The sequence below is a fragment of the Mus caroli genome, unplaced genomic scaffold, assembly GCF_978045245.1.
Source record: "Mus caroli unplaced genomic scaffold, Mus_caroli_1 scaffold_8, whole genome shotgun sequence".
Taxonomy (NCBI): Eukaryota; Metazoa; Chordata; class Mammalia; order Rodentia; family Muridae; genus Mus; species Mus caroli.
The window spans coordinates 12,971,311-12,983,576 of NW_028227263.1; the positions used below are offsets into that span (position 1 = coordinate 12,971,311).

Sequence of the window (12,266 nt, forward strand, 5' to 3'; positions counted from 1 at the left end):
AGTGGTTGCGAGTGGATCGAGCTGCTGCTGCCTGCTAACCTGCTAACCTGTGAACTGAACTGCCGATTTCCAGACAACACAGACAGGAGTTGCTTTCTGAACAGGCCGACTCCTCCCCTCTCCCTGGTTTCCTTTCCTTTCCACTCCCTCTGGTGGGTGGTGGGCTACCAGGGAGGTTAAAGTGTTTAAGAACCATCATTAAAAATAGGATTTGAAAAAATTGAAGTTACATGCCACAGTGAAAATCCATCCAGGGACCCTCGGCTCTAGGTCCACAGAGAACTCTACAACAGTTACTCAGAACTCAGAGCTGTCTCTTGCACAGTGTCCCACAATATATCCATTTCTGCAGAGTCCCCAGTGCCCAGCTACAGCCGACTGAGAGCTGCTCCACTAGCTCCACCCTCATTCCTGTTCTTCTAGAACTGCTATGGAAGGCACCAGGCCCCAAGCCTGGGGACACTCCCTGATCTTTCTCAAGTGTTCCCTAAGATGCTGGACCCTTTAAGAGTTGGGGAAGTGATTGGCGATAGTAGACCCCAGAGTCCTGTCAGCCAATTCTGCCTCTTCTGGGAGACAAGCTTGAGACCCACTGAGAGGTGGGCTTGGCCACGTCATAGCTGGGCCACAGTTAACTAGTCCCCTGTTCCATCCTACATTACTGTCTCTCTTCTTCTGTAAAGCCCAGGGGGTCCAGGTAAAGAAACAGCTCCGTTCCCTGGAAGAAGCTGGACATGGTCTGGAGAAGTATCTGTTTCCTGCAGCCACCAGAACCAGCATATGTCACTGTCTCTCTGGCTGAGTCCAGGAACACAACAGATAGTGCTAGTAAATGGGTTCCCCTAAGGGGTGGGATAGCAGTGGGTACCACTCTGGCCCCTGCCCTGACATCCTGAGCCCCATACATCAAAAGGACAGGGCAGAAATATGGCCAGGGCTCTGCTCCTCCCTCCTCATTTGCCTTTCTCCTGACTCTTCTCCACGGTACTCCTTTCTACCCTTCAGAATCTTCAGGGACAGTCCATGCTAGGCTAGATGTCTGTCCTATGGCTATAGCCCCCATGCTACTGTCCTATAGCTATAGCCCCCATGCCACTGTCCTATGGCTACAGCCCCCATGCCACTGTCCTATGGCTACAGCCCCCATGCCACTGTCCTATGGCTACAGCCCCCATGCCACTGTCCTATGGCTAGAGCCCCATGCTACTGTCCTATGGCTAGAGCCCCCATGCCACTGTCCTATGGCTACAGCCCCCATGCCACTGTCCTATGGCTACAGCTCCCATGCCACTGTCCTATGGCTACAGCCCCTATGCCACTGTCCTATGGCTACAGCCCCCATGCCACTGTCCTATGGCTAGAGCCCCTATGCCACTGTCCTATGGCTACAGCCCCATGCCACTGTCCTACGGCTACAGCCCCCATGCCACTGTCCTATGGCTACAGCCCCCATGCCACTGTCCTATGGCTAGAGCCCCATGCTACTGTCCTATGGCTAGAGCCCCCATGCCACTGTCCTATGGCTACAGCCCCCATGCCACTGTCCTATGGCTACAGCCCCCATGCCACTGTCCTATGGCTAGAGCCCCTATGCCACTGTTCTATGGCTACAGCCCCATGCCACTGTCCTACGGCTACAGCCCCCATGCCATGCAGCCCAGAAGAAGCTCTTGTTTGCATGTGACTCTTTCCTAGTTTCTGCAAGTGGGGGCGGGGGGACTTCCCCACAATACACAGCAGGATGGTGTCACGAGGCCTGATTGCCAGCCTGACAGAAGCCCCTTTAAAAGTCTAACTATGAGAAAGAACAGCACACACGGTTTGTTTCCATTTATAGAAAGTCCTGGGACAGGCAAAACTCTCTCTGCTATTAGCTATCAGGAAGAAGTATCTGAGGGGTGGAGGGTAGAAGATGCTGGAAGGGCCAGTGGGTTCATTAACTTACAGAGTTGTGTGCATCTGGGCTCTGTGTGCTTTTGCTACATGTCATAAATAATAAGTTGTATTATTTTAAGTATGAGAAGAGCCCTGCCTACAGCAAACAAAATGCTTCTGACACCCGTCCTCTGACCTAAACCCCCAGCCCAGGGGCCACGAACAGCTGGGTGTATACTGGGAGCACTTTTTCATTATCAAGCTGACTGATACTGCAACTGAGGGGCACCCACATCAGGTGTTGGGCTTTCAGGGCTGCCAGACACAGGCCACACCACAGAGGGTTAATTCTAGGATTGGCTGCATCTCCAATCAGGGCTGGCACATGGCACATGTACACAGAACTGTCCTCAGATGAAGGCTCATAGTGAGAGCAGTCTCCCCACCACCCTTGACTTCCAAGAAGTGAAGGATTTCCACTCCCTCCTCGAAACCACAGATGGAAGAGCCAGCTCTGCACTGTACGGGGGTTGGAGGCCTCTCTGGCATACAGGGTAGGGAGAGGTATGCTCAGTTCCCAGGCCAGACAAAGTACCTAAACTCCCCTTCACTCTGTTAGCTCAAAACTTCCTGGGCACACACAGCCGCTGGCAGCCCCCAGGGTCACTCCCCCACCACTAGTACACCTGCCAGGATACATTCACGCCCCCAGAAATTTGGTGATGCGCAAATACCATACGATTTTTAAGTACAAAACTGTATTTTATAAACAATAGCATTTTATGTCTTTCTGTTATTCCTGCTTCTTAAATAGGTAGAACAAAATGCTAACTGGGTTCCCTCAGCGAGATGGGGTTGTGAATTATTTCCTCTGTGCTTTTCTGTATTTTCTAAAGAGCAGGCCTTTCTTGTAGAATTAGAAGAATTAGAAGAAGAAGAAGAAGAAGAAGAAGAAGAAGAAGAAGAAGAAGAAGAAGAAGAAGAAGAAGAAGAAGAAGAAGAAGAGGAGGAGAAAAAAAAAAACCTCTGCAGCATCTATTAAATGTGAAAACAGGAAGAAGGAATGGAATCTTGAGGGCAGGAAATGGCTTTTCTGTCTGGCTGCTGGCTTGGGTCTAGGCAGGCCCCACAGAACCCTCCACCTGACAAGACATGGGGGACGGATGGAGCACAGCCTGTCGTCATCGTGGCAGAGGGCCTGGTTACTCAGCTCTCCCTTCTCAAGTAGGGTACTGAACCCAGGAAGGGCTCCCTGCTCCCAGTCGTCCCCATTCTCAGCCCTGGTAAGGCTTCAGACCTTCTCGCCCCTGGAGTCACAGGAATGTCAACCCTGGGTCAGCTAGAAGCACACAGCCTATAGGAAGGCAGGTCCTCCAGTGAGGAGGCTCTGCCTCTCTGGGTATGTGACCTATCCCCAGTGCATATGGCCTTGACCCCTGGGTTGCAGAGTACTGGATGGGATGGGGGAAATTCTCTCTCCTCTTCACCTCTCAGACAAGGACCTGTATCTGGGCATTATATCCTAAGATGACTGGGTGGCAGTGAGGGTACCCTAGGTAGACCCTGAACACAGAGTGGCTCCATCACGGCTGCCGTAAGAACTACAGGATAAGAGGGACAGAAAGATCCGTGTGCTGAGGTCCACATATACATGGACAGCAGCTGTAAGGGCAGGTAGAAGGAAGTCAAGGGAGGTCAGGGTGCAGATGTGGGACTGAAAGGTTCAGGGCAGAGCAGGCAGGACAGCAAGAGCCCCAGACTCGTGCTTAGGAGTTTCCTTGAGCTGCAATGACTACAGATACTTTTTCCTTCTGGTTTCAAAAGTAATGAAAACATCTCCATGAGTTCCTGGATTATGGCAGGCCCAGCCTGCGTAGCCCCAGGCCCCAGCAGAAAACCCATAGGAACGGCCAAGGTGAATGGGAAGCATGGCTACCGAGCTGAGCACACTGCCAGGGTACACAGTGCCTGGGACAGAGCTGCTCCAGAGCTGCCTGCTGCAGCAACTTCCCTCAGAACATGGGGAGAGCAACCCAAGAGAGGTCCAGAGATGAGGGGGTTCAACTTCAGTAAGCACCTCAGTAAGTTGGCTTGATTACCTGGACCTGGAGGGATGGGGGAGGGATGGCATCTTGCCAGGGCATAGCCGAGCTTTGGAGCAGTGCAAGTTTGCTGCAGGCCCTGAGCTGGGCATTGAGTTAGAGGAGGTACCTGTGACACCCGGAGCCTTGCTCTGGCAATAGCTATCTGTTACCTCCCAACTGCACGAGTTTGCTTCAGGCTGGGCATGCCTGCCACCTACTCTCTGGGCCTTGATTCATGGTACCACTGGAAGCTGTTTCTGGTCAAAAGGACCCCACCACTGGGGCAGTGAGTGGTCTGATGTCCAACATCTCCGTGGAGTACCTCATAGCATCATGTGCCCTGGACTGTTCTCGGCAGCTGGAAAGCGATGGAAAGAAGGGGAAAGTGGGGTCTTAACTCTCACGGGGACTCCAGGGTCTATGGGGTTGTTACTGTTCCTGAATCTGAATTATTTAAACCCAGAGGCCACTGAGTTTAAATAATTCACTCTATTTACCTTCTAGGGTTGTTACAGGAAGCAGCTAGGAGGCTCCTCTCCTGGCTTACCAGGAGCCTTGCATTCTTTGTAAAGAGCTGGCTGATTGTTTTCATCATGAAGCCTGGGAATCTGAACCACCTGGCAGTCTCCAGCACAGCCAGGACAACATTCCAGGGGCCAGCCTGAAGCCTTGGCTTACCCATCTCCTGTCCACAGTCCACTGGGCTTGCAGGGTGCTTCCTCAGTCAGGGCTGCAGGAGCTGAGATACCAGCTGGGGCACACACACACACACCCTAGGCTCCTCCATCTGGCTGCAGCAGCCCTGTCTGAGTTCCCCTCGAAGTTTATTTTAAACTATTTCACGTGGAAAAACTCAGCTTCCTCTTCACTAGTAGGCTCCAAGAAGGCTAACCCCTTCCTCTCCAGTCTGTCCCGCCCCACCCCTGAAAAAACTACTAAGGACAGCAAAAATTCTACACACTACCGGAAACGCTACTGCCCATGAGCATCTCTGTCCTCGGGAGCCAAGACTCCTGGTACACTCCAGAATAAAGGTACCCAGCTGTGAGGTAGTAGAGGCTCACAGAAAGATGTGATTAAGACTGAGGCCAGAGCAGCCTACTGTTCAGACTCCCCGAGCTGAGCCTCCCTCTTTAATGGGTCAGAGGTCAGCGCTCACCGATCTCGCTCTGATTCTAAGGCAGGATAACCACCTTCCCAGGTCCAGAAGAGTCAAAGGAGCTGCTTAGGACACAGCATGGGGAGAGGCTTGTGGGTTTTACCGTGGCCCTCAGGTTCTGAGGGAGCTGGGCAGGACTGGAACTTGGCATTCACAGCCTGGAAAAACCTGAAACGGCCCGTCTTGGTTCTGTAATCTGAACCCTTCGGGGCTGCCATGCAGTGGCACACCGAGTCCAAGCCCACTGCCAACAAGCCCATCTCTTCAGTGACATCAGACGCCTCGAGGGTGGGGACCCACTGCAGCCCCACAGCGCCCTGCAGGCTGATGGTACCCCAGCTGCCCGACACTTCTGTCAAGCACTGCCCCATTCCTGCCTAGGCTCTCTGTATAATTTAGACACAGGAGACTGAAGAGAAAAGAAAAAAAAAAAAACCCAACCAAACAGATAAAATGAAAAGAGATAGAAGTCAGGAAATCTCACTGCCTTCCTAAAGCCTTTACCAGCAGGCCAACCCAGGCAAGTCTGCCCACCTGGACAGACGGACACTCAGGGAGAGGCTGGAATGGGGCATCTGGGACGCTTCTGTAGCTCTGTCTGATGACCACAGCTCATGGAGTAGTGGGTGGGGAGAGACAGTGGGGGTAGGAGGAGTAAGGGGAAAGGTAAGGAAGGTTGCAGCCAGGTGGCGTGGAGAGGGCTTCACACCTTGCACGAACGCACATGGGCGCAGAGATAAGCATGCCGTCTAAGTCTTGTGGCACACAGGTACATTAGTCCTCCTCTAGTAACTGGTGTGTGGGGGGGGGCTGAGAACAGAGACATCAGTGGGCACTCTCACCTTAGGCACTTAGAAGATGACTGAACAAGGGCGGAGCCTGGGCATGAAGGAGCCTGGAGGACTTCATGGCTCTCTCCAGAGTTCTGGGAGTCACTAGAGAGACCTGAGCAGGATCTGTCTCTGGAATAGAACGGCGTATAAAGATATCTCTTTGGAAAATTCCAAGATTGTGTTGAAGCAAGAAGATTGGGGAGATCCTTTGTTCTTTTTGTGTATGCACATGGGTGTGTTCGTCGGTGGGAGTGGGAGTGTGCCTGTGTATGAGTCAGGGGACAACCTCAGGTGTTAAGGCAGGGTCTCTGGTTTGCTGCCACAGACACCAGGCTAGCTGGCCTGTAAACTTCCCATGATTCTCCCATGTCTGCCTATCGCGCCGTAGGAGCACCGGGCTTGCAGATGTTCACTGAGACTAAGGATGTGAACTCAGGTCCTCATGTTTGAAAGGCAAGTGCTTTACTCACCAAGCCATTTCCCTAGCTCCTGGAGCAAAGCATGTCTGGAGTATAGACAGGCCTGGGGTGGAAGCTAGTGTTGCCACATGGTGTGGAAAGTCACCATGCCTCTCTATTCCCCACCCAGAGCCAGTGGCGCCCCTGCTGGTGGAAGGATACTGAGATTCTATGATAAAGGAAGCAAGCCATAAAGAATCTAGGCAAAGCCCAGAATGGGGGTGGGGACACACGGAGACAGGGGTGGAAGAGCACAACATGACAAAGGGCTCAAAGAAAGAATGAGAAGGGGACAGCAGGGGACTTAGTGGGCAAGGACTATGGTGTCACAGGGACCCCAAGCCCAGAACGCAAACAGTTCTCTGGGTTCTCCCCCTGTGAAGGTCCCAGCTGGAGAAGAACACAAAAGAAGCCTCCATGGGTCACAGAAGCTGCTGTGGTTCCTTAGACCGCAGCCTGCCCTGAGTCTAGCAAGGTGGTCAGACCACAGAGTGACAAAGACGCACAGCAACAGGGGAGCAGGAAGGGTAAGCATACATGGGAGCGAGCTGGCATGGATGTGAATATGTGAGTGTAAGGGGCGGGGGGGATGGGGAGGCTGGCTGTGAGTGCTTTTGAGGGTGCACTGGGGCCTGATGTGCTTGCTGAGTGTGGTCTGTGTGTTCAAGTCCTGAACTTCCGGAAGGGCTGACTCTCCCAGAACCTGGTGACAAAGCGCCCTCTTGTGGCCAGAGCAGGAGGTGGTACATGTAAGAAGAAAAGGAAAGATTGTTTGGGGTCTGAATGAGGCCCAGGTGGATGTTGGGGCTCAGGAAGGATGGGACAGAAAGGACAATGAAGGGAGGGGAGGGGAGACTAGATTAGAGAAGGCCAATGTATCTTGGATGCTGAACTCCACCTGGTGCCCTCGGTGTCTTCTCTGAGCTCCACCCTCCCCAATACTTAAAGTACCCTGTCCAGACAAAGAAGCAAGGGGAGTGGGCTTCAACTGGCTGCATGGATACAGAAAGGAGCTCGGCCTTTTGGCTGACATGTGGAACCTGGGTATGAGCAAGGGGTGAAATAAGGTCGCCTCTCCCTCCACCGTGCACCAGAGAGTGCTGTAAAGACAGTCTGCGTGACAGCCCCATCCTTACCTGTCACAGCCACCACCCCCTGCTTCCTGGAGCAGCCCTGTCTGAAGTGTGCAGTGCTTTCTGGATGTGTCTGGGGGCCGTAGGGAGGCTTGGGACAAGATAAAAGCATGGGACTATAGAAGCTGCCACTAAGTCCGCTTACTGGGCCATCCAGGCTGTGTTGGGGCAGGCGGAGTCGTGTTTCCAGTCACTCCCACGAGGGCTGTTCTGGTTGGGCATGCACCGGCAGGCGTTAGTTTTGGTGAGATGGCTTCCCTTTTTAAGGAGTCCCAAACTCACAAATCATGGACAAGCCGAGTGCACCCTGAAAGATCATTTGCTCTTACAACAGTGTCCTGGCACAGGAGTCCCCTGAAGGCGTGGTGTGCAGTGAAAGTCACTTATTGCTGGCACTTGGTTCCTCTCCTTTCTACTCGGCACAGCCACCACCTGGGCTCTGTGTTCTTGACCACTGACCACTGCTTGAGCAATGACAATCTAGGACTTAAAGGTGATGGTCATAGAGCATGTGGAGCGTGAGTGTAGGACAGCCCCACACTGATGGCCCTGCTCTATTTGGGCCTCCGTTTCTGCATCTGCAGCCAGGAGGTGGCACGATGGTAGTGGGAGCTCTAGGATCCTCCATTTCCCCTTTATCAACAGGAAATAGGACTAGCCTCTAGTGTCGGAGGTCCTAGGGGCCAGAGTACAGAGAGAGTCTGATACTGCCAGGCCAGAGGTTAGCCCAGTGTCAGCCTAATGCTGACACCTTGGGCCTTTTACTCAGGTTTCTGGCACTCAGCCTTCTTTGCTCTTCCGAGTGAGACAGTCACCAGCCTCTGGGATTCACTCTGGGTAGGGAGTTCACACCACTCCAGGCAACTGAGTCTATTTTGGGAGAGCTCTGATAGACCTTCCTGGATACAGTTTCCTTGAGAATTCTGTGAGGACCCTTCCAGAGCTCCGCATGAGCACAGCAGGAGCTTAAGGCCATACAGAGTTCCTGTTTGCCTCTGAGAAAAGCATGGCCTAGAAACCAGACCCTGCCTGCGTCATCCACAGGCACCATGAGGAGACCTCCCTGGTGTAAGGGTGAGGCCAAATGACCCACTTCAGGATTTGCTCTGGGTCAGAGGCCCCCACAGCCAGGCCTTTTTTGTAAAGCTACCTCACTGACAGCTGGTCCTCTGACCTGATAGATAAATATGGAAGGGACAAGATGAGAGAAAGGGACCTGGGCCTGTCTGAATTCAGAGGCTGTTCACAGGCACACAGAGAGCACACCGCAGGGGAGCAGAGTTGCCAAATTGGGGGGGTTGGGGGGAGGGCGCTATGATCCCTCTTTGGCAGGATGCCAACGTGGCTGCTAGGATGGCGACCTCCTCTTAGGGCTAAGAAACATCAGTGTGTAGTCAGGCCACCTGAGGGTGCATCTATGACTTAAGGGTGTCCCCTGTAGTGAGAAGGGACAGTGTAGGGACAAGCACACACCTCCAGTCACAGAAGTTTAGGGTTAGGGTTAGGATTAGACTACAATTTACCAGGTAGTCCACTAATAGTGTAACGTACAGAATGTCAGGGTTAGCGGTCAGGGTCAGGGCTAAGGTTTGATTTCCTAGTGGGTCTCTCACAGCAAGTCTAATGAAGTATCAACATTTCAAACTGTCTTCACTGTAGAGAATCAGAGCTGGGCTTGCTTTCCCTACTTGGTCTCTGAAAACAGTGTTTCTTGCATGTTCGCATTGGGACAAGTCACTTCTCCAGGTGTCATGGCTGTCACACCTGGCAGTGTCTCTAGGGCTTTAAGAGCTAGATCCCTTGTCACGTCAATGCTCAGGTCCAACAGCACAAACTGAGCCTCTTACGCCAGAGCGGCCTCACTGTGGGTGACCCATTTGCTCCTTTGCAGATATTAAGGTTCTTACTCTGCCACCGGCCAGGCAAAGGATGACCTGCTTCCTTCCAAACAAGTCCCGTCCCGTGGAACGGGGACAGTTTCTGGAAGCCTAGTGGTAGTTCTCCACGGCAGTACTGTCACCACCCCTCCACACCAGCGGGGGACCCGGCACTAGACAACACTTCATAGTAACAGAAAGATGCCAGAAAACAGTCAAGACAAAAGTGCACTGCACATTATAATCCCATTTTTGTAATAAAGGAAAAATCTAAACCTGTGTGCTTGTGGGTACCAAGGAGGTGATCTCCCTCTGGACAGAATTCTCCCTCCAGTGCAAGCTCCATCAGTGGACATCACTTCCTGCTTGTTGATTTATTGGTTGAATAAATATTCCTACACTCTATAGCTGGGCAGAAGAGAGGTAGGTGGGCCTTGGTTCCTGGGCTTGGGGTCTGGGGCAGAGACCATGAGGAGAGGAGAAAAGAAGATGCCATGGGGTAGCTGGGTTATGAAGCATGGCCATGAGGGCAGACCAATTGGAATAGGAGCAGCCCAGGTGGAACACAGCAAGTTATATCTCGGGGTAATTGGCAGGGGAGTAGACAAAATAGCATAGATGGTTGATACCTGCCCAGCTCTCAGGCTGTTAAGGCTTATTTTACATATACACACACACACACACACACACAATATAAATATAAAAGTTTTGTGTTTTTTGTTTGAGGACTATATGATCAAGGGTGGAGTAGAAACCCCCAAATAACTATCTCCACAACAGGTACCTCATGAAAAGGGCTTGGGGAGTGGGCTCTTTGTTCCAACCAAACGTTAGGATTCACAATTCCTCCTCCTTTGAAAATGCAGGAAGACACACCCAGAGCCATCTTGGAATCAGACACTGAACACACTGACATGACACCCCAGCCTTCAGAGATATGAGAGACTCTACTTCTTGTCTTCACAATAAGGTACTGTGTTACACCAGTGTGAGCAGACCAGGAAGGGTCAAGCAGGCCACTTGGAAAGAATGCTTTTGTAGCTTATGAGCAGGGCTTCCGCAGGCCAGACATAACCAGTGGAGCCTTGAGATCCTCCTCTGAGAGGCTGGGGAAGAAAGGAAGTGTGTAGTTCATGTGCATTGGGGCTTCTAAGGCATGTCCAACCTGGGAGAGTGGCTGAGATTCCCTCCCTCGTGCCGAGCTCACAGACGGCCTCAGCTCAGGCTTCCCTCAGGTTTCTCATCCGGGATGAGTCTCAGAGTGAAAGGCAGGCCAATGGTGGATTCTAGCCCTGCCTAAGATAATCATTCAGATGTGTGTGACTGACATACCATCCCTTAAACCCAGATAACCAAGTCTCTCTAGCATTGACAAAACAGTGGCCACAATGAAACCCAGTAAAACAAGCAAGGCAGGAGCTGGTGATGTGGTTCAGTCAGCAGGGTGCATGCTTAGAATGCACAGAGACCTGGGTTCGATCTGCAGCACAGCATAAATCAGGTGTGGTGACACACTCCTATCATCCAACACTTGGGAGGCAGAGGCAGAAGACTCAGAAGTTCTAGATCAATTTTGGCCACAGAGCAAGTTTGAGACAAGCCTGGGCTACATGCACGCCCATCTCAAAATATAAAATAGGGGTTGGGGAGAGGAAAGGGGAGTAACTGGGTAATTATATTTTTAATTATAATAAAAATTATTAAGCAATAAATATATACAAATAAATAAGCAAGACACTGCTGAAACATAAGACACCCTCAATGGCAAAGCAAACGGCAGGCATCACAGGGCAGCCCCAACTGCTCAGTTCCTAGCAACTGTTCATGAACGTCAGACCTCGCGTATCCTTGAGAACTGTCTGTGTCTCTGGGCTCTGTGCTTCTCACAGGTCGGGGAAGGTGGAACAAAAGAAGGAAAGACGTCAGACAGGGTGAGGCCAGTTGTAACCTCAATGACTGCAGAGGTTCTGAGCCCACTGCCCAAAGGAACGTGGGCAAACTCAACCTGATTCCCCGGCCACAGCCCTAGGCTAGCAGAAGCTATGCATCTTTACCCTCCACACAGACTCACATCTGCTTCCAAGTCCAGGCTCTGCACCCAGGGCCGCTCTGCCTCACCCCCTTCACAGTTAAGGACAGTGGTTTCCTGCAAAGGCCAGCCACAGACAAAGCTGTGGATGTCCACACACTGTTTGTTTAGCAAGAAAAACCTCTTTGTTTGGAAACAAAGCAAGAAGGCAGTTGCCCTGGGAGGGTACCCAGAAAGGCAGGTATAAATGAAGCAGCCATGAGCACTGACCTGAACTTCCCGGTCCGCACCTGCAGAGCTCTCATTCCACACTGCTGGGCACCGCCAACGTCACCCACGATGTCATCGCCAATCATGATGGCCTGTCAGTAGTGAAATATGCTCAGAGGTTATGACAGGAGAGTTTTATTCCTGGGTTTTCATCTTTCTTTTCTTTTCTTTTTTTTTTCCTTGACATAATAAACTGCTTGATCTGATGTTTAAAGCCATGATCGTCAGAACTAAACAAGATAATATTGTCACTATATTGATTTAAAGTCAACCCACCTTGAATATATCGCCTGCTGCCCACCCATACCCACGCCCCCCACCCCCAGTATATAGTTATGCAACGTGAAATCAATCCACAGCCGTCAGTGATTTGGTGACCTGAGGCCATGAGGAGCACCTGGCGCCACAGAGCAGCTGCACTTTGTGACCAGGTGACTGCGCTGTGAAAACTAAATCAGTGTCTGGCAAGTCTTTACAGTCCCCGGGTCAAAAGGTTTGCTTTAATTGTGAAGAGAGACTTATAAAAAACAAAATCAATCTCTCTCTCT

General features: G+C 51.7%; 1 protein-coding gene across 1 annotated transcript in view; it reads right to left on the bottom strand.

The window, feature by feature from the left end:
- Window positions 1-12,266, bottom strand: part of Lhpp (phospholysine phosphohistidine inorganic pyrophosphate phosphatase) — a 96,761-nt gene that overhangs the window by 46,192 nt on the left and 38,303 nt on the right. The window contains exon 6 of the mRNA XM_021167621.2: window positions 11,719-11,810. Coding sequence (XP_021023280.1) covers window positions 11,719-11,810 — 92 coding nt within the window. The remainder of the gene's footprint in view (window positions 1-11,718; window positions 11,811-12,266) is intronic.